General features: G+C 44.0%; 1 protein-coding gene across 2 annotated transcripts in view; it reads right to left on the bottom strand.

The window, feature by feature from the left end:
* Positions 1 to 22,488, bottom strand: part of CRTC3 (CREB regulated transcription coactivator 3) — a 111,622-nt gene extending 89,134 nt beyond the window's left edge. Inside the window, exons 1-2 of one of the 2 annotated variants that reach the window (XM_064376273.1) lie at positions 22,357 to 22,488; positions 13,472 to 13,570 (exon numbers count right to left, since the gene is read on the bottom strand). In XM_064376273.1, coding sequence (XP_064232343.1) covers positions 13,472 to 13,570; positions 22,357 to 22,488 — 231 coding nt within the window. Of the gene's footprint in view, positions 1 to 13,471; positions 13,571 to 15,335; positions 16,674 to 22,356 lie in introns of those variants that run through there. The other variant, XM_012463801.3, reaches the window with a different exon arrangement.
* Between the last annotated feature and the right edge of the window lie 823 nt (positions 22,489 to 23,311).

Genomic DNA, 23,311 nt, shown 5'->3' with positions numbered 1-23,311 from the left:
GACAGAGTTTCTGAAGACCATTAGATAATAAAAGAAGCTACTTTGAGGTCTCTATGAAGACTCTCTGATCTGTGACTCAAGACAGAACAATTTTGGAACAGTCTCTGAGATTCCAAGGTCATTTGTGGCTTAAAGCAGAGCAGCCCTTCTTCACGTAGGGGCGGTGGCCAGATTGAAGCTGCTCAGGCCGCAGTGCTGGACATGGAATTGACGGTGTTACACGAGGAATAAATGGGCTGCCGACTTCTGTGGAGGGGCCAACTTCTTTGTTTCTATGCGTCCTATGCCTCATACAGACCTGCTGCTACAGCAGGTGTTCAGGAAACGTTTGCTGAATTTATTATTTATTAATCAATTAAAGAGTGAAAAAGAAAAGCAGTTAACACCACGCTCGGAGTGGGGAGGGAGCAGGAGAACACAACCCCCTCACAGGGTCAGTCTATTCCTTTAGAACACGTGTGTTTGTATGTGTGTGTGTGTGTGTGTGTGTGTGTGTGTGTGTGTAATGTAAGGGCACACCTACCATACAAGGTCAATCTGTTCCTTTAGAAGATGTGTGTGTGTGTGTGCGCGCGCGCAAGCGTTAAGAACATGCCTACCACACAGCCTTTCGGAGGAACTGCCATATTTACAACGAGAAATTCTACCAGCTGGAGATGTGATTCTGTAGCCATCCTCTTTTGAAAGGCAAGGTCAGTCTGTTCCTTTAGAAGACTAATCTATGAAGGCGGACGGATCACCTGAGGTCAGGAGTTCAAGACCAGCCTGACCAATATGGTGAAACCTCGTCTTAAAAAAATAATAATAAAAAATAAAAATAATAAAAAAAAGAAGACTAATCTATGTGTGTGTAACATAAGCACGCCTACCACACAGCCTTTCCGAGGAACTGCCACACTTTACAGTAAGAAAGTCTACCGAATGGAGATCTGATTTTGTGGGCATCCTCTTTTGAAAGGCATGTACTCAGAGCAGTTAAGTGGAAGTTCAAAGTTTTTGATATGAACTTAATCAGGGTGCTTTGCTTACCACTCAAACAAACACTTCAACCAAGGCAAAGAAATCTGATTGGCTGATAGAGACAAGAGGGGAAGGGAGGATCACCTTACAGCCCTGGGCTCTCCGGGGGAAGATGAGGACTCAATCTGGTGCTGAAACCAGAACCTGGAACGCAGGAAGAGAATGTCTACTTCCTCCAAGAACTCTCTCACCTCTCAAAAGAGGGGGCAGTGCTGTCCAGTTTGGTGGCCACCAGCCACATGTGGCGCCTGAGCATTTGAAATGTGGTTTTTGCAACCTAGGAACTGAATTTTTAATTGTATTTAATCTTAATTAATTTACATGAAAACAGCCACAAAGACTAGTGACTAACATACTGGACAGCAGAGGTGAGGGGGAGAAAGTAAGACGAGCACAGAGAAAAAGAGGTAGGAAATGGTAAATACAAACTTCCTACTTCACAATTGTTGGTAAGCACTGTTTGTATTACCATACTATTGACGTTTGCTTAGTACTTTAGTTTCCAAAGATGTGCATCTATTCTGCATTCATTAGATCCTTATGAACAGCTCTACCAAGTAATTGTCATTATCACTGCTTATAGATGAGATTCAGAGAATTCTGTGATTTACCAAAGGAGACTCAGTTAGGAGGAGTCTAGTCCTAACGTAACCCCAACACTGTCCAGATGGCATGAAGAAACCTCACCTCTTCCTTTCAGAAAAAGGAAGTAGAGAACAGATGGGTGCTTCGTTCATCTCATTGTTCTGCCCTCCACAATCTGAAAATTTTGAATGAGAATCAGCCTCTCGTTTCACTCCATAAGCTTCTTGCCTGTTTGGAATTGAGCTCCTTTGCATCATTAGGAGTGCTCCCTGGGCCAATGGGACAGGCAGAGCTCATCCTTCTCTTCAAGCCCGTTTCTGCTCCTCTTTCCCGGGCTTGCTCAGCGAGGCAGGCAGAAGCTCTGGGAGGCTGGCTTCTACTGGTTCTGGATTATGCATGGTGGTACCTATATGCTATTTTATATTACCTTGAAATTTAAAAAAAAAAAAAGGTCTTGCGATCTGATAATACGCACACAGGACTGGATTCCCTGCATGAGGACAAATGAGATTTCAAAGGCTGCTAAAAGGCATAGATATTTCAAATAACTCCTTGACAGTGCCATCTGCCTGTCTAACCTTGTACTGAGTTACTGAAACATATTCTAATTTTCCTTCAGATACATTTTACAGATTCAAAAAATATATATATATATATAGGAAAATAAGGGAAATTATTTTAAATATTTAATACAAACTTATAAATGTAAGTCATCCCAGGCCAAGAGTTCTTGACACAGGATCAAAATTTACACAAAAAATGAATGTAATAGGTTTGAAATTTTCCCTAATAAAAAGTTTTTTTAAAGGAAGTAAATGAGGCCGGGTGCAGTGGCTCACACCTGTAATCCCAGCACTTTGGGAGGCTGAGGTGGGCGGATCACCTGAGGTCAGGAGTTCAAAACCAGCGTGACCAACATGGTGAAACCCCATCTCTGCAAAACATACAAAACATCAGCCAGGTATAGTGGTAGGTGCCTGTAGTCGCAGCTACTCAGGAGGCTGAGGCAGAAGAATCACTTAAACCTGGGAGGCAAAGGTTGCAGTGAGCCAATATCACACTTATGCACTCCAGCCTGGGCAACAGGGCAAGACCGTCTCAAAAAAAAAAAAAAAGGAAATAAATTAAGTGAGAGCATGTATACATATTTATGTATTTTCCTTAGGAGGGATCCAAGGCATTCGTCAGGTTTACAAAGTGAAGGCATTCTTCTAGCTCTTTATTATCTTTCTCCAACTCCTGAGCTCAAGTGGTCTGCCCATCTCGGCCTTCCAAAGTGTTGGGATTACAGGCATGAGCCATGGCACCGGCCTGATAGTATAACTAATAGTTATTAAAAAGGCTGGCCAGGTGCGGTGGCTGACACTTGTAATCGCAGCACTTTGGGAGACTGAGGCATCCGACGGATCACAAGGTCAGGAGTTCAAGACCCCATTTCTGCTAAAAAATACAAAAATTAGCCGGGTGTGGTGGCACATGCCTGTAGTCCCAGCTATTCTGAAGGCTGAGTTGGGAGAATCGCCTGAACCTGAGAGGTAGAGGTTGCAGTGAGCCGAGATCGTGCCACTGCACTCCAGCCTGGGCGACAGAGTGAGACTCCATCTCCAAAAAAAAAAAAAAAAAAAAAAAAAAAAAGACTTAGAAAATTTTTTCAAATAGCTGGATTTTTAAATTTAAATTATTAATTACAATTTTATTAATTATGTTCAGATTCCATTTCTCCTTTCTAAATTTACTGAGAATTTATTTGGCCTAGTATGAGATCAATTTACACTACATACACACACACACCCCATGAACAAAGAGTGAAAACAACCCAAACACCCAACAAAAAGGGAGACTGTGGCTCCCTTATTACAGGGAAGCCACAATCATGCCTGTAATCTCAGCACTTTGGGAGGCCGAGGTGGATGGATCACGAGGTCAGGAGTTCCAGACCAGCCTGACCAGCATGGTAAAACCCTGTCTACACTAAAAATACAAAAATGAGCTGGGCATGGTAGCATGCACCTGTAATCCCAGCTAGTCAGGAGTCTGAGGCAGGAGAATCACTTGAACCTGGGAGGCAGAGGTTGTGGTGAGCCGAGATCGCGCCACTGCACTCCAGCCTAGGCAACAGAGCGAGACTCCATCTCAAAAAAAAAAAAAGAAATCTATAATTGTGCTGTTGTCTAACGCTCCTCATCTACTGGAGCTTTTCCATTTTGCAATTTGTTGCTATGTTGTTTCATCACATAAAAGTCAATAACGCTATGATAATTACCATCTACATAGAGAGCTTAACACAGTGTCTGGCACATAGCACGTATTCAATAAATGTCAGCTGTACTTAGTAGTAGTATTTTGAGATTAATATTGCTACTTAGGTTTTCTTTTGTTTAAATTTAACTGAGTCAAAGACTTGATTTTTAAGTCCTGGTTCTCTTACACACTTGCTATGCAAAGCCTGGGCCTCATTACACTACTCCTATTGGCAGTGAGCCCCAGGAAATCCACTGTGTTGGCCCTGGCCCTCCAGGTCTCTGCAAACTGGCTTGCTAATAGGGCTTCTTCCCTTGCCATCAGATCGTTCTGTAAATTAGAACTAAAAAGCCCTCAGTTGTAAACAACATGATGCAATTTTGTTAAAATGTAGTCATCAGAGATGTAAAAAGTGCAATTAGTTTTTAGTGATATAATCTGAAAGGACTAGGGTAGGTTATATAAAGGATATGAGGCTGGGCACGGTGGCTCACACCTGTAATCCTAGCACTTTGGGAGGCCAAGGTGGGTGGATCGCTTGAGCTCAGAAATTCAAGGCCAGCCTGGGCAACATAGTGGAACTCTATCTCTACAAAAATACAAAAACTGGTCAGGCATGGTGGCTCGCGCCTATACTCCCAGCTACCTGGAGGGCTGAGACGGGAAGATCCCTTGAGCCCAGGAAGTGGAGGTTGCAGTGCACCAAGATCACACCACTGCACTCCAGCTGGGTGACGGAGTGAGACCTTGTCTCAAAAAAAAAAAAAGGATATTAAAAGCTACAACTATACCTACATAGCCTTACACAGAGAGAAGCCCTTTGTCCCTCTCTCTACAGCTGCCTGACAATTCAGCTACTCAGTCAACATGTGCCCTAGCTGTTACACAAGCTGGAATGTGCTATCCCTCCCCTAAGCAAAAGAGACAACCCTCGCCCTAGCACTCAGAGAAGAAGATAATGCCCACTTCCTCCTCTCTGCCCGCAGTGTATGTGTGCTAGGCCCTGCCTAGAGACATGAGGGCTGTAACCCTAGCCACCCCTTCACTGATGATCTGCCCCTTGCTAAAGATTATCAGAAGGCAGCCTGAAAAGTTGTCTTTTGTTTACTCATCTGATAAGTCTATGTTCTTTGTATAAGGGCCCATGGGGTTAGGAAAAAAAATGCACTTTGAGATCCTCCATTAGGATAGAAAATTTGTCTTTAACCATATTAAAATAGTGCTACACTTACCAACCAGAGTTGTAGTAAGAGGATCAAGTAAAATAACAGATATGAAAGCATTTTGTAACCTCCAAAGTCATCTACAAACATGAAAGGAGTAGACAGGAAGAACAAGTTTAAGATATCTGTAGTACATCATGATCGCTAAAGTGAATAACAATATATCACATGCTTGCAAATTGCTAAGAGAGTAGATTCTCATCACCAAAGAAATGTTCATGGTCTGACAGGATGCATGTTAGTCTGATTTAGCCATTCCACGATGTACACATTTGTCAAAACATCGTATTGTATACCATAAATATATACAATTTTGTCAATTAAAAATACATAAATATAATAAAGAAAAAAGGATGACTGCATATAAATTATAAGCAACTGAACTTAAATAAAAATCTGTGTTTCTGTACCACATTCGTGGAAGACTCCGTATTATATAGATGTCAACTATCCCCAGCCTATTTATAGATTCAATGCAATCCCATTTAAAATCCTAGCAGGTGTTACTGTAGACATTATCAAGCTTATTCTAAAATGTTATGGATAGGCGAAGGAACTAAAATAACCAAAACAGCTTCAAAAAAGAACAAAGAGGACTCTCATTACTTAACTCTGAGCCTCCCTATAAAGGTACAGTAATCAAGACAGTGTGGTATTAGCAAAATGATAGACAAAGAAACCAATGACACAGAAGTTAAGAGTCCAGAAATAGACCCACATGTATATGGTCAATTGATTTTCAACAAAGGTGCCAAGGCATTTCAACAGGGAAAAGAAAGTCCTCATCAAATAGTGCTAGAACAATTTAACATCCAAAACGAGTAGGCCACAAACCCATACCCTGTACCACATACAAAAAAATTAACTCATAATTTACCTAAGTGTAAAACACAGAGCTATAAAACTAATAGAGAAATGCACAGGAAAAAAAACCTCTGGGAACTTGAGTTAGGCAAAGACCTCTTCTTAATCAATAAGACAATAAAAGCACAAATCATAAAATAACAAAATTGATAAACTGGACTTCAAAATTTACAACTTCTATGCTTCAAGACTATTGAGAAGATGAAAAAACAAGCCACAGACTTGGGGGAAAATATTTGCAAAATATCTATCTGATCAAGAACTGGTATCCAGAATATATAAAGAACTCTCATAACTCATTAAGAAAAATAACAACTGAATTTAAAAACTAGACAAAAGATGTGAACAAACACTTCATCAAAGAAGATATAAGGATGGCAAATAAGCATACACAAAATTTTCAACATCATTAGTCATCATTAGAAAAATGCAAATTAAAACCACAATGAGGCCTGGCTGGGTGGCTCATGCCTGTAATCCCAGCACTTTTGGAGGCTAAAGCAGGTGGATCACCTGAGGCCAACGTCATGAAACCCTGTCTCTACTAAAAATACAAAAAATTAGCCAGGTGTGGTGGTATGCAACTGTAGTTCCAACTACTAGGGAGGCTGAGGTAGGAGAATCACTTGAACCCAGGAGTGAAGAATGCAGTGAGCTGAGATCATGCCACTGCACTCTAGCCTGGGTGACAGAGTGAAACTCTGTCTAAAAAATAAAAAGTAAATTAAAAAACACCACAGTGAGATACCACTACACATGTACTAGAATGACTCAAATTTTCAAAAAAATTTTTTTAGAGTAAAGTGAGAGCAACTTTATTAAGAAACTAAAGAAATAAGAGAATGTCTACTCCATAGGCAGAGCAGCCTAAAATTTTTTAAATTGAAATACTACCACTTCACACGCACTAGGATGGCACCTAACAAAAAAACACACAAACAAAAACAGAAAGTGTTGAGGGTATGGGGAGAATGCAACCCTTCCTACTGTTGGTGAGAATGGAAAAGGGTGCCGCTGCTATAGAAAACAGTATGGCAATCCCTTAAAATTAAAACCAGGGTCAGGCGCAGTAGCTGCAATCCTAGCACTCTGTGAGGCCAAGGCGGGCAGATCATGAGGTCAGGAGTTCAAGACCAGCCTGGCCAACATGGCGAAACTCCATCTCTACTAAAAATACAAAAATTAGCTGGACATGGCTAGCCAATCCTAGTTACTCAGGAAGCTGAGGCAGAATTGCTTGAATCCAGGAGGCAGAGGTAGCAGGGAGCTGAGATCGTGCCCCTGCACTCCAGCCCGGGGGACAGAGTGAGATTCTGTCTCAAAAAAAAAATTAAAACCAAAATTATCATATGATCCAGCAATCCTACTTCTGTAGGTATCCAAAAGTAGGTACTTTTTAAATTTAAAGCAGAGCCTTGAAGAGATATTTACACACCCATGATCACAGCAGCATTATTCACAATAGCCAAGAGGTAGAGGCAACCCAAGTGTCCATCAACGGATGAACGGAACAAAATGTGGCAGCCACAGCCAATGAAATGTTTCTCAGCCCTTAAAAGGAAGGAAATCCTGTCACAGACTGTAACACAGGTGAACCCTAAAGACATTATACTGAGTACAAGCCAGTCACAAAAAAAAGACAAATGGTGTATGATTTCCCTTATATGACTTTGACTTACAATAGCCAAAGTCATAGAGACAGAAAGAACAGTGGTTGCGAGAGGCAGGTGGGAAGGGAACATGGAGAATTCTTGTTCAAAGGGCACAGAATTTCAGTTTTGTCAGATGAAAAAATTCTGGAGATGGGTTGCACAATATGAATGTACGTAATAACACTGAAGTATACATTTAAAAATGGTTTTAGAAGATATCCAGAAACTACTTTTAAAAAATGGTTAAAATGGTAAATTTTTTGTTATGTTTTTTTACCACAATTTTTTTGAAACTCTGAAATACCAAGTGCTAGAGAAGATAAAGGGACTGGAACTCTCATGCACTGCTGGTAAGAATGTGAAATAGTAGAGTCACTTTGGAGAACAGCTTGGCAATTTCTTATAAAGCTAAAGTTAATATACACTTACCATATGATCTGGCAATTCCACTACTAGGTACTTACACAAAAACTGCATGTGAATGTTTATATAGTATTTATTCAGAACTGCCAATAGGTGGAAACAACCCAAATGCCCATCAACTGACTGATGAATGGGTAAACATCCTACATCCCTATAATGGAATCTTACTCAGCAACAAAAAGAAATGAACCACTGATCAATGCAATGTAGTGGGTTAAATTATGGCCACCAAAAAAGGTATGTTCAAGTCCTAACCCCCAGAACCTGTGAATGTGACCTTATCTGAAAAAGGAATCTTTGCAGATGTAATCAAGCAAAGGTGAGATCATACTGGATTAGGGTGGGCCTAAATCCAAGGACTAGTTATTTATAAGAGAAGGGAGAGAAAGATTTAGACACAGAGACAAAGACAACAAGGAAGAAGGTTGTGTGATGACAGAGGCAGAGAGCAAGTGATGCAGCTGCAAGCTAAGGATTGTCAGCAGCCAACGGAAGCTAGGAAGAGGCAAGGAGGGATTCTTCCCCACAGCGGTCATCGTGCTGCTGACACCATGATTTCCAACTTCTGGACTCAGAATTGAGAAAATAAATTTCTGTTGTTTTAAGCACCAAGTTTGTGGTACTTGGTTACAGCAGCCCTAGGAAACTAATACATGTGACAACTCAAATAAATCTCAAATGCAACATGCTAAGTTAGAGAAGAACTCAAAAGACTACAGATGTTTGATTCCACTAAGAGGACATTGCAAGAGTCAAAACTACAGATTTCCAGAGTTTCCAGAGGCTGGAGGTGGGGGTGGAGAATACTTACAAAGAGACACAAGGGAACCTTTTGTGGTAATGGAACTATTCTAACATGTTCATTGTGGTGGTGATAATATAGCATAGAGCTATATAACTAAAAAAGGTATAAATTATATTGTATGGGGGCCGGGCGCGGTGGTTCACGCCTGTAATCCCAGCACTTTGGGAGGCCGAGACGGGTGGATCACGAGGTCAAGAGATCGAGACCATCCTGGTCAACATGGTGAAACCCCGTCTCTACTAAAAATACAAAAAATTAGCTGGGCATGGTGGCGCGTGCCTGTAGTCCCAGCTACTCAGGAGGCTGAGGCAGGAGAATTGCCTGAACCCAGGAGGCGGAGGTTGTGGTGAGCCGAGATCGTACCATTGCACTCCGGCCTGGGTAACAAGAGCGAAACTCCGTCTCAAAATAAATAAATAAATAAATAAATAAATAAATAATATTGTATGTAAATTATACATCAAAAAAGTTTACTTAAAAAAAAAAATCTGTGCTCCAGGATTCTCCTCAGTTTTTAAAAAATTTTTCTCAGTTCAGAAGAGGGCGCCTACTAGCCTAATTGGGGAAAATGTGAAGATCAAAATAAAAATAATAAATTAGCTTGCTCAAGCCCACTCTTGCTCTGTAGCATGTATTTTCTTTCCAATAAATCTGTGCTTTCATCGCTTCAAAAATAAATAAATAAAAATAGATTATAATAGAATAAAATAGAAAATCATAGATTATATCAAAATATAAAATCAAATAATAGATTATAATAAATATAATAGAATATCATAAAGCCATACACCGAGAGATAAATAAATGAATGTATAGACTGAAAGTTTAATGAAGATCAGTATAAAGTATCTCCTCACAAAATATTTATTCTTTTTTTTTTTTTTTTTGAGATGGAGTTTTGCTCTTGTTACCCAGGCTGGAGTGCAATGGCGCGATCTCGGCTCACCGCAACCTCCGCCTCCTGGGTTCAGTCAATTCTCCTGCCTCAGCCTCCTGAGTAGCTGGGACTACAGGCACGCGCCACCATGCCCAGATAATTTTTTGTATTTTTAGTAGAGACAGGGTTTCACCATGTTGACCAGGATGGTCTCAATCTGTTGACCTCGTGATCCACCCGCCTCGGCCTCCCAAAGTGCTGGGATTACAGGCGTGAGCCACCGCGCCCGGCCCACAAAATATTTATTCTTTATAAAGGGGAAAAGAGTAACTTTAGAATGGAGAAGACTGACATACACACCTTTTTTTTTTTTTTTTTGAGACAGGGCCTGGCTCTGTCACCCAGGCTGGAGTGCTGTGGCACCATCTGCGCTCACTGAAACCTCTGCTCTTCAGGCTCAAGCAATCCTCCCACCTCAGCTTCCCAAGTAGCTGGGACTATAGGCATGTACCACATCTGGCCTTTTTCTTTTTTTTTTAAGACAGACTTTTATCCTTGTTGCCCAGGCTGGAGTGCAATGGCGCAATCTCAGCTCACCACAACCTCTACTTCTCAGGTTCAAGCGATTCTCCTGCCTCAGCCTCCAAATAGCTGGGATTACAGGCATGTGCCACCATGCCTGGCTAATTTTGTACTTTTTAGTAGAGACAGGGTTTCTCCATGTTGGCCAGGCTGGTCTCGAACTTCGGACCTCAGGTCATCTGCCCACCTCAGCCTTCCAAAGTGCTGGGATTACAGGTGTGAGCCACCGTGCCCGGACTTTTTATTTCTTTTTTTTTTTTTTTTTTTTTTGAGATGGAGTTTCACTTTTTGTTGAGCAGATTGGAGTGCAATGGCACAATTTTGGCTCACTACAACCTCTGCTTTCCAGATTCAAGCAATTCTCTAGCCTCAGCCTCCTGAGTAGCTGGGATTACAGGCGTGAGCCACCATGACTGGTGGACACCACCTTAACTGATAAAAGAGAACACCATCATTAATAGGACACATCAAAATCATGTGCCTAATATGGTATCATAACAGCATCACTTCTGTGTTATTCCCACCAAAGATGCATAGTCTGAATCAAATCACAAAGATAGGTCAGGCAGACCCCAACTGAGGGGTTATATCTACAAAAAAACTGGCCTGTAATCTTCAAAAGTAACAAGATGACAAAAGTCAAGAGTACTTGAATTCATGTCAAAAACAAAAGGCTGAAAAGCTGCTTCAGACTAAAGGAGGCGGCAGACAATAACTGCACGTGATTCTGAACTGAATCCTTTTACTATAGAGGACAGTGGTGGTACAGCTGGTGAATGAGGTCTCAAGATCAGGTTGTAATAACGGATCACTGTTAATTTTCTTACCTTGATGGCTGTATTTTGGTTATATAGAATAATGTCTTTGCTTGCAGGAAAAAGAGTGAATATTTGGGGGTGATGGGGTAACACAGTGAAATATTTGGTGATGATGGGGCACCAGGTCAGCAACTTATTCTCAAGTGAAAAAACAGTTATGTTAGCCAGGCATAGTGGCTCATGCCTGTAATTTCAGCACTTTGGGAGGATGAGGTGGGCGAATCATTTGAGGTCAGGAGTTCGAGACTAGCCTGGCCAACATAGTGAGACCCTGTCTCTACTAAAAATACAAAAATTAGCCAGGTGTGGTGACACACACCTATGATCCCAGCTACTCAGGAGGCTGAGGTGGGAGAATCACTTGAACTCAGGAGTGAGTGGCTGCGATGAGCCAAGATCAAGCTACTACATTCCAGCCTGGGCAACAGAAAGAGACTCGGTCTCAAAAAAAAATAAAAAATTATGTGGACAATACTTCCAAGTATTCTGTAAGTGACTGTTGCAAAAAAAAAAACTGTTTGAAAAGAATCCTGGGGGCCAGGCGCAGTGGCTCATGCCTGTAATCCCAGCACTTTGGGAGGCCAAGGTGGGTGGATCACTTGAAGTCAGGAGTTTAAGACCAACCTGACCAACATGGTGAAACCCAGTCTCTAATAAAAATACAAAAATTAGCCAGGCATGGTGGTGCGCACCTGTAATCCCAGCTCCTCAGGAGGCTGAGGCAGGAGAATTGCTTCAACACCAGTGGATGAAGGTTGCAGTGAGCCAAGATTGTGCCACTGTACTCCAGCCTGGGCAACAGAGCGAGATTCTGTCTCAAAAAAAAAAAAAAAAAAAAGAATTCTGGGAAGGCCAAGGATTATCATTTTATCCCATTCCCCAATGCAATGGGAGGGGAATATCATAGTAAATTCTACATTCCTCTAAAGTTGACCATAAAATAGCAAAAATGGGATCTCAGACACAGTGAACTTGCATAATGCTGTACTTCCTGAAGTATTAAATCCAGCATACGGCAGAGACCTACATTATTTGGATACTAAATGACTCAATGGGTTAATATATAAGGTAGTTTGATACACGAAAGTAGATCTCTAAAAGGGGCAGTAATACAGTAAAGAGGCCATTGTCATATCGAAGACAAGATTCCAGTGTAATAGAGTACAAATATGTTCATATTGTACTTTTTCTAATCACCATTATATCTGGAGTTCCCATTAGCACTCTCAAATAGAAGTCCCAGTTTAAATAATACATTTGGCTTTATTTGACATCATCAAAAAAGTGAACCCAGCTTCTATCACAAATAAATAAGGCAGTGATTTTAAAATGGTCAGGCATCCAAATAATCAAGTTATGCTTCATCTTAAAGTTTATATTTCAACTTTAACATCAAATCTTAAATTGCATAATGAGAATGACAGGCTCATAATGTTTCAGAGACTAGGATATCGAAGCCAATCTAATTCAGATCTTAACAACAGCACCATATACCACTGTCTGAAACACCAATTCCACCCTGTTTTGAACAAGGCTCTCCACTGATATGAATGATGAAAGCACCCTAGGACACTGCAGTAATCTAAATGCAGTACAGACCATTTATCTGTGCCTTACACCAGCACTGTCCCATGTGGTGGCCACTAGCCACATGAAACTAGTGAAATGTGGCTATTCCAAATTAAAGCATGCTTTATGTATAAAATACACAACAGATTTCAAAGACTTAGTACAAAAAATGTATATGAGGTATCTCAACATTTTTTATGCTGATTGCATATCAAAATTATATTTTAGATATACTAGATTAAATATTTATTTATTTATATTTTTTTGAGACATGCTCACTCTGTCGCTCAGGCTGCAGTGCAATAGCACGATCTCTGCTCACTGCAACCTCCCAAGTTCAAGCAATTCTCATGCCTCAGCTTCCCAAGGAGCTGGGACTATAGTTGTGTGCCACCACACCTAGCTAGTAGAGACGCAGTTTCACCATGTTGGCCAGCCTCGTCTCAAACTCCTGACCTCAGGTGATCCACTGGCCTTGGCCTCCCAAAGCACTGGGATTACAGGCATGAGCCACCACCCCAGTTAAAATTAATCCCACAAGTTTCTTCTTCTTTATTGTGGCTACTAGAACATTTTAAATTACATATACTTGTGATATAATTCTACTGGCCAGTGCTGGCTTCAGCCATTTGTGAAGTAACACCATCATATGCTGTAGAAACTATGAGAAAGAATATAAGTGGACTTTCCAAAAGAAGACTGAGCTGTACCCAGGCCCAGTTTATCCTTCAAGATCTCATCTTTTTAGGGACAATCTTTGTCTATCTTTTTATACTCCATTCAGCTTCAAGAAAGTACATATCTGGAGGTACCTGAAACTCTGACGCACTGCTCCGCAGCTGGCTCACATTCGGTAAAGATCCTCCATGGTACTGGGTAAGGCGCAGTTGCTGGAGCTTCTGAAATTGAACCTGGAAACAGCAATTTCAAGAACATTGAGAGGTGACAGCAAAGATTTAAAAGAAGCATCACAATATAGCATTTTGCAGAGAAACGGTTCAAGAATGAAAGTCTCGGTTTCAATTTCTTCTCTACTTAAATGATCACACTGTCAGGTTTCCGGAGCTTTCTGGGTTTTGATTACTCTATTTTTGGAAATAGCTTACCCATGTTCCAAATGTCCCATGTACCATCACAGTAACATACTCTTGGAAGGTCTTTGAGTGTGTATGTTTAGGCACGCCTGCATAATCTTTGACAACAATAAAAGAATTTCTGAAAGAAAAACTAAGCTACTATCCACTACCCTAATACATGAACTATGTTCCCGTCTTCATGCTCTTTCCCAGCCTCCATTTACATTTATGGTAATAACTGCATAGCTATGATCATGACATAGGTACAAGCTAGCATGCTCACATCATAAGCCTTTCCTATGCTACTACAGAATAATTTTTAATGGCTATATAACAGTTCTTCTGAATTATTTCCTTAGAACACATTCCAAAGAGTGATTACTAAATCTCTAGATATGGGTCTTTTGGTAGCCCTCAATATATACTGCCAAAATGCTTTCCCAAAGGGTTTACTAATATACATATGAGAAAAGTTTCACCAAAAAACTCACTGACATTGGATATTATCATTAATTGGGATAAGTAAGGAAGGAGGCAAATTCCGTAGGTATAAAATGGCATTCCACCATTTTAATATGCCCTTCTTAGTTCTTCCTTACTTCATTTTTCAAAAAGCAATATATTGGTTACAGTTGTTGTAAACCTCGAAGTGGTCTGATCTGGTCTTTAAGAGTTCTGTTTCTAAAATAATAAATTAGCTCCATGGTTACATAACCCTTGGCACTGTAATTCATATAGAGAAGAAAAGGGTTATAGATGAGAGGCCTGGGGCAGATTTTCACCCTTCACTACTCTCTGTCTCTACCAACAAAACATGACCAGATCTAAGTCCCTAGGATGGGCCAGGTGCTGTTCTCAGACAGTGTGCCCACTTCATCCCTAATCCTCCCCACAGCCATGCAAATGAGACTGTATTCTCCTGCCATTACAGATCTGGAGACCCAGACTCGGAAGTTCAGTGACTTGCCACGTGGCTGGCAGGAAGCTGAGCCACCAAAGCCCATGTGCCTGTTTCTGCCATGCTCTTCTTCTTTGTCCCATCTTTACCTCGATGATCACACTATTTACCAACTCAAAAAAAATGTGAAGTTTGGTTGACCAAAACCATTGTTTAACCTATGAAGTTCTCTGATTGTTTCATTTTTACATTTATTATGAAAAATTTCAAATAGTATACGTGAAATAAAGACAAGTATAATGAAACCCCATCTATCCAACTTCTAGCTTTAACAATTACCAACTTATATCCAATCTTCTTTCATCTTTACCCTCTCCACTACCCACAGTGTCCCACTGAAAGAAATCTCAGATATTCTTTCACTCCATATTTCAGTATGTATCTCCAAAAGGTAAGGACTTACACCTGTTTGGAAATATTAAAGGCATACAAAATCCTTTAGTGGCTTTAACTTCCCTTCTACCTGCTGTATTTGATTTCTCAAACATACTGCACAGGGAGACAGTTAAAACCTATTAATCAAAACCCAAATCTCAGAGCCAAACATGAGAAAGGGAACACTGTGAGCTTCTTCCATCTAGGGGTGGAGTTATAGGAATGAAGTCTCTCAGCTTTCAATCTTAACATTCTAAAAGTACTTACCAGAAGCATCTGACTATTCTTGAAATTCTCTGTACAAAATTCTCAGCCATCTTGATTTAAAGCCTTTGATTTCTTCTTTGAAGCATCAATTTATCCACTGATTTACTGATACAAAGAACTTAACTGTGTGTCCGGTAGTATGCCAGGCACCGGCTAAGATGAAAGTGGGCTGAAATTTCTGCCTTCGGAGACTTCTCACAAAGGCTCAACTCTTCCCCAAAAACCTTGACACTTCAACCAAACTGAGTTCTAAATCCAGAGAGGGACCTGCCTTCAACTGAGCGGAAGGCCATCTCACAGTCCCCTACAACCACTCTCCCTCCCAAAGCACCGATGTCCAGAGCCTTCAAAGACCGTTAAAAAAGAGCACTGGACTTTGAATAGGATGACATAACTTTGTAACCTGGACTCTGACGCCTCCTTCACAAGATGAAGTGAGGATTAAGTGATGCAGACACAACAGTGGTATGTCAAATGTAAAGCTCGGGACAACTTCTCAAGGTACTATCATTATTGCTGATCTTCTCAACTACCTCTTAAAACTGAGACATTCTGACATTTTCCTCTTTTGAAATTTAGATGCATTGAGCTAGAAAAAGAATTTTGAGACTGTCTTCAATACCTTCAAGTTTACAGATGATGAACATGTGAACCAAAGAATGATTAGCCTAAGGCTGAGGTCACCAGCTGGCAGCCCATGGACTGCATTTCACTTAGAATTCTGTTTACCCACCAGATGTGGACCCATTCACTGTTTTAAATTTCAATTGAAAACATTAGGACACTGCATAAAAATCTGGATTTCCAACTTCTCCTGACTGAAATCTCAGCCAACACTGAACCTGTGTTCTTGTAAGGCATCACTGGATGAAGCTGACAAGAGGCCACACCCTTAGATAGGGTTTGCCAGGTCCTCACTGTACCCTATTATTCCTCCATGATGGCCCAGGATCAGCTGCCACAATAACCTCATTACTGGTTCCTCCACTCATTTTCCTTACCCGCCTCACTTACTGAGTTAGCAACCTTTGGCCTACAGTCACACACCTTAGTGGAATTTTCTTTAATGCCTACACAAAATGAGATCCAGGCCTCATTAATTCCTTTTCCAGAAAGTCTCACAATAGCCAACATGATTACAATTCAAAATCCCAGTGGATCCTTTTAGAGACACTAACAAGATAAATCTAAAATTCATGGATGTGCAAATGACCTAGAGTAGTTAGAGCAATTTTTTTTTTTGAGACAAGGTCTCTATGGTCCAGGCTGGAGCTCAGTGTCACAATCACAGCTCACTGCAGCCTTTGCCTCCTGACTACAGGCATGTGCCAACCATGCCCAGCTAATATATATATATATATATATATATATATATATTTTTTTTTTTTTTTTTTTTTTTTAAAGAGAGGGGGTTTCACCATGTTACCCAGGCTGATCTATAACTCCTGGGCACAAGTGATCTGCCCACCTCGGCCTCCCAAAGTGCTAGGATTATAGGCGTGAGCCATGGTACCTGGCCAGAGCACTTTTTAAAAGGAGAGAAGTTAGAAGACTTAGGTTACCAGGTTTTAAGGCATATTATAAAGCTATAGTAATACAGACAGTGTGCTGTTATCAAAAAGAGAGACAGACAAATCACTGGAACAGAAAAGAGAGCCTCAAAATAAACCAACACATATATGGCCAACTGATTCCAACAAAATTGCCATAGCAATTCAATGGGGAAAGAAAAGTCTTTTCAACAAGTGATGCTGATACCTTACAGCGGGGAGTAAAAGCAGCTGAAGATCCTCATGGGGGAAATTAAAGCAGCTGAGTATATAGACATTCACTGTAACAGCCAGATCCAAACCCCAGCTCTGCCACTATACCTCTAAGCCTCAGTTTACTCATCCACAAAATGAGAAAAATTCCAGATATACACACCACAGGGTCATTTTGAGGACTATGGGAGCTAACAACATATGAAAGGGATTCCAGTGCCTAGCAAAGGGAAAGTCCTCAATATTTAGCCCAAACCTAGTATTTCCATCTTCTCTCTCCTCCATTCTGAGACCTCACTAATCTATGACTATCTATTGTCTTATCTGTTGTTTATTTTCACATGAAAATAATGAGTCTTCCCAAATATTCAAGTCAAATCAACACTCCAGGTTGATATGCTGAGTTAGTCTTGTGGTTCCTTAACACGAGTTGCTCTTCACAGCCAAACTTCTGGAAATTTCCAACCCTATCTCCATTCCCTCCCGTCCATTCCTCAACGACTTACAATTAACCTTTCACCCAGCACCCTGAGACTGCAGCATCTCTCACCGAGGTTACTGAGGACCTCCTTTGATGACCTCCACATGACTAGACCAAAGGACACATCTTTCATGTCAGCCCAAGTCAGCAGCACTGGGTGCAGCTGGTTGGCATTCCCTCCTCTTCACAGGAGTCCTCCTGGCTTTCTCCTGGCCCTCTGGCTGCTCTTCAAACCTTCTTTGCTGGTTCCTCCGCCTCCCTTTCAAACAGCGACGTTTCCTGGGCTCCTCCTAGGCCCTCTTCACGGTTCACTTTCTGACAAGGGTCATAAACTCAACTGCCTACAGCTGTTAAGCAGGGACTCCAAGTGAACCTGCCTGGAATCACTGCAAAGAATACCTTTGAGGGTGATGGGGCCTGTAGCAAACTGAGGACCACATCCATTGGCTTTCTAATGGCAGCCACCATTCGGCTTCAGGCAATTGCTGCCAACCAGGATGTCAGGTTAGTGTTGTTAGATTATCTAACTTTTCAAAAGAAGCCAAAGTCCAGATTTTACTATAAAATCCCAATATTTATTTTTTTGGAGACAGGGTCTCCGTTGCCCAGGCTGGAGTGCAGACTCACAATCACAGTTCATTGCAACCTCCGCCTTCCGACTACAGGCACGTGCCACTACGCCCGGATAATTTTTGTGTGTGTGTGTGTGTGTGTGTGTGTGTATATATATATATATATGTATTTTTTTTTTAGAGTCGGTGTTTTACCATGTTACCCAGGCTGGTCTAGAACTCCTGGGCTCAAGCGATCTCTGCACTCAGCCTCTCAAAGTGCTAGGATTACAGGCGTAACAATATTCATTGTTAGCCTTAATTAAAACCAACCAACCAACCAACCAACTAACCACATTTTGGGCCAAAACCAAAAACATGTTAGAGGCCCGAATACAGAAGTCAGGCCCCAGTTTACAGTATCTGTTCCATCAATTCTTCCCCGGCAGCCAAATCTACTTCTGTGGCTCTATACCAAAAATTCCCTCGTTCTCAGTAGCCCAGCCTTCCTTCTCAGGTTCCAAAGCCATCTAAACAGCTCCCTGCCGGACCATCTCTACCCACCTGCCTCACAGGCACCTCCAACTCAGCATTTCTGCACAGTCCAAACCTGCTCCTTCTCTTAATGAAGGACACCCTGAAATGGTTGAAGCCCTCCCTCTTTCCCGCCTTCCTCACCCATTCACAAATCCAGTCCTTTCCACCTCCTAAATATCAATCTACTCACCGCTCTGCCTCCCAACTGCCACCATCTTAATAAATGCCACTAACATATCTCCTACTAAAACCCTCTTCCTCCACTCACCATGCTGGAGCTAGAGGAATCTTCTAAAAATGCAGATCTCCCGTGGTCCAACCCCTTCAGTGACTCTCCATTGTCCTTAGGATCAAGTTCCAAATCTTGTCTCTACAACCTGCTCCCTGTGGACACCTCCAGCCTCATCTCACGTCACCCTTCTCATCCCCTTACTGAAGCTCCATTTCCTGTACCTGCAACGTATTCCCTCCCTCAACACACAAACCCTTGAATGCCTCCCTGACTCCCACTGAGCCTTTAGGCCACTGGAAGAGGTGAGAACTCTCTACCATACGTGTCCAGAGCTCCACCTACTTCTGCTTTGGTGATATTCATCAAAATGCATCTTATTAAACGAATGTTTTCCTCATTAAATCCTAAAATCCATTAGGCCCCCGTGTTTCGCTTGCTCATTACTACATACCCAGCGTCCACCCCAACCCCTGGCACACACTAACGGCTCACTCAATAAGTAAATATATGGGACAAATTAGTAAGATCTTTGAAGGACTGCCCCATGTTTTCACCCTCCTCCCTCACACACACACGCAACAACATAGTGGGCACTCAAATACTGGCAAATGAATACATTAAAAAACCAACAACATAACAGCCTCTTCCCAGGCACACCTGCCTCCACTTTCTTCCCTCCCTTTACCATTCCAGGTGCCACCACTTAACTACGCCTCCTAGATTCCCTTCTCAAAATTACCCACTGCTTCCTAATAACACTGGACTTCTTTTATTTTTTTGAGATGGAGTCTCACTCTGTCACCTAGGCTGGTGTGCAATGGCACAATCTTGGCTCACTGCAACCTCCATCTCCTGTGTTCAAGCGATTCTCCTGCCTCAGCCTCCTGAGTAGCTGGGATTACAGGTGACTGCCACCACGCCCAGCTAATTTTTTGTGTGTTTTTAGTAGAGACGGGGATTCACCATGTTGGCCAGGCTGGTCTTGAACTCCTGACTTCAGATGATCCACCCGTCTCAGCCTCCCAAAGTGCTGGGATTACAGGCGTGAGCCACCACGCCCGGCCATGGACTTCTAAAGCTAGAGAAAATTCACCACAGTCTAGTCTATCCCACCCATCAGGTGAAGAGGATTTAACTCCAACTCTGAAGGATTGCTTTGATTACATAGAGAAGGACTTGAAGCCCAACACAGGCTCAGTGCGGAAAGAGCATCTAGGTTGATCAGCAATGTCTGCCCTATCAATCAGCATGTCCGTCATGGGCTAGGAATGGAAAGTCAGTATATCTGCCACCCAGTTACCAACTATGAACTAGGTGGATACTTCTCCAACTGGGATCTTCGGATCCTTAGAGACATGTCCTTCATAGACACGCTGGGAATCTAAGAGTTCTCTATAAGAAGTGTTCTAATTTGATGACTTCTTTATGAAAACAACCCGTAAGATTTTTAAATAAGCAAACATTAGCAGGCAAATTCAGTGTTATCATTTACAAATGTGTTTATGAACACGATGGAGCCAAGCAGTATTACTTTACTTATAACCGGCCAAGAAGAAAACACGGACAGAATTAACATGTAAATGATTCCCTGTACCAGGTGAAGGCCAAAATGACACCACAATTTTGCAGTAATTAGAATAAAGTGATGAGTGAATTATCATATGGGCCACAGTTGATTAGGCTTGTAAATTCAAGAGACCCTGAGCTATAGCATAGTCTCTTGAAAGGAAAAAAACACTTTTTTTTACTTGAAAGTCAACAGTGAGAATCTATGAAAAATGATTTGCCTTTAAAACAGTCTGTATATGACTCATGACCTCACCTGTCAGGGATATTTTAAAGGAGATTCATGAATGGGGTGGAAGATTGGATGCGCCATAGCTATACAGACATACACAGTGCATTTGTCCATAACAATATACGGTATGTATGTAAATAACATATTACAATACAGGCCCCAGCACTAATCCTCAGCTTTCACACACCCATTCTTTTCAATGTGCTCTGAGCTTACCGAGTTCATCCCTGAATCTAACCAAGGTCACAAATGTAAATACCAGCAGATGTCAGCCAGGTGATAAATGAGTGAAGCTGATAGGGTATAAGAAAACATTCTCTTGAAATATTCAGCTTCTTTCTCTCTATATATATTTATTTTTTCTCAATGTGAACAGAAATGTAAGTATAGGAAATATTTCACTTTTTCCTTATCTTCACTGAAAGAAAACACCATCATGAGTATAAATGCCAATTGTCACCTAGCCTCCCCTTGGGGGACTGTGACAGAGAGTGGTGTAAGCGGTGGCAAACTAGAGTTCTTGCTCCTTTTGAAAGGGCCACCATCACCCAGCTCCAGGCGGTCGGTAGGAATTCAGGATTAGTGTTACCAGGTCTTCCAATTTTTAATATATATAAATAAATGAGGAAATTTGGATTTTGTGTGGAAGTCTTCCCATTTAAAAATTTTGGCAACAGATTCAAGAATTTTTCCCAAACACTGCGCTGGCCAAAAAATTACGCGTCTGCAACTCAGCTGGTCTGCAACTCTGCTCTCAGCTCTCCTTCCAGCTGCCTCCTCCACCTCGGTCCCCTGGTATCTGCAGATCCTCCCCCATCCTCCCGATGGTCCTCCAAGGTCAGTATTCAGGATCGTCAAGGCCAGCCTTACTGCTGCTAACCTCCCTTCTCTGCAGTCCTGCGCGGGCACTCCGGTTGGCTCTCCATCCTCCACTGCCTCACTCAGCGGTGACCTAACCTCACCAGGTGTTCGTCCCGGCTCGCGCCTTGCTCAATCCTCCGGGTCCCTCCCCAGTCACCAGCGACGCTTGTCAGTTCTCACTAAATATCCGGGGCCCAAGTCAACTGGACCCAATAAAGGACCTCCAAGAAGTAAAAGGAGCAGAGCCTCACCCTCAACACGGAATCTCGTCGTGGTTCCCACACCCCGAGCCACCCCAGGGTCGGCCCCAGACGGACTTGTGCTGAGAGCTCCCCCCAAGAGCGCGTGGGACCCTGGGGTGCCCGCGGCCTTCCACGCCGGCAGCACGGCAGGGCTTGCTGCTGGGGATGTTCGGAGCGACCAGAAGCTGCGCCGCACAGCCCGGCCGGCCTCCGCGCAGCTCACGATTTCCTCTCGGGGCTCCCCGTCCTCCTCCCGCCCCCTCAGGCCGCCCCCGCCCGGCCGCCCGCCTCCGCGGGCTTCACCCCGGCCCCTCTCCCCGCACGCGGGGCCCGACGACCCTCCCACCTCCGCCCGGGATAGCGAACCGCTAGCGGGTGTCGCCAGGAGGGAAAGCGCCGAGGCCGCGGCCGCTCCGGCTCCGCTCCCAGCCGCGGGTTCCCGGGCGCGGCCCCCGCCCGGCCCCGCCATCGCCTCGGGCCCCGCGACCTCTCACCCGCCGCGCGGGTCCCGCCCGCGACCAGGGCCGCCCCCGCCCGCGCCGGCCCAGGCCCTCACCCGCGACAGGGTGAGGTCGGTCATGAGCTGCTCGAAGGCCCGCGTCTCCTCGGCCTGTCGCTGCGTGTGCAGCGCGATCTTCTCACTGAACTTCCGCGGGTTGGCGCTGCCCGAGCCCGGCGAGGCGGCCATGGCGCGGGCCCGGCGCGGGCAGAAGCGGGAGACGGCGGCCGCGGGGCCTGCGCCTCGGCCCTCCCGTCTGTCCGCAGGCCGCCCCGGCCGCCGCCCGAAGCCCGTCGTCCGGCGCGACCCGGCAGAGGAGCCACAGCGGCCCGGGACCCAGCGAGCGGCCGGGAGCGCGCCGAGGTCCGCCCCCCGCGCCGGGCCCCTCCCCTCCCAGCCCCTCCCCTCCCCGGCCTCTGCCTCCCGCCCGCCTCCTCCCGGCGCTCTCCCGGGCCCCGCGCTCCAGGGCTGAGGGCTCTTCCCCGCTCCCCGCTCCCCGCTCCCCGGCCTGGCTCAGGACCCGCAGCCGGCCACCCGGGAGGACCCCCGTCAGCCCGGCACAGCGCCCCGGCGTCAGGGGGCCGCTGCGGTGCCGCTCCACGGAGCCTCTGCGACCCGGGGCCGGCCCCTGCGTCTGCGCGACGTGGAGAACACGGCCTGTGCCCGCATCCCCCTCCCCCTCCCAATTACGAAGATTTTCTCCTCGGGGTGGAACCCGGGCGACCGGACCTCCAGCAGGTCACCTCGGGCCCCTCAGGGGTGCGCTCATTCCGCCTGAGGCCGAACGTCTGCCCTCAGCCCTGCCGCTCCAGGCCCCGGGCCTCCCGCCTGTTTTCCTGACCTCTCACCCCCACCCCTACCCGCCTCCGTCAACCAAAGCTGTGCCTCAGCTTTAAGAACGGCTTCGCGTTCTGCACAGACCACAGACAGCATCCGGCCCTGCAGCCGCCTCCGCTCCACAGCCCCGGGCCCCTTTCCAGGTTCTTTCCAGGTCTCCCTGTGGCCTCCTCAC

The sequence above is a fragment of the Aotus nancymaae genome, unplaced genomic scaffold, assembly GCF_030222135.1.
Source record: "Aotus nancymaae isolate 86718 unplaced genomic scaffold, 86718_ANA_hifiasm-v0.15.2.pri h1tg000014l, whole genome shotgun sequence".
In the NCBI taxonomy this organism is placed as follows: domain Eukaryota; kingdom Metazoa; phylum Chordata; class Mammalia; order Primates; family Aotidae; genus Aotus; species Aotus nancymaae.
Note: the sequence above shows the minus strand (reverse complement) of the source record. Positions and strands in the feature narration are given on the sequence as shown.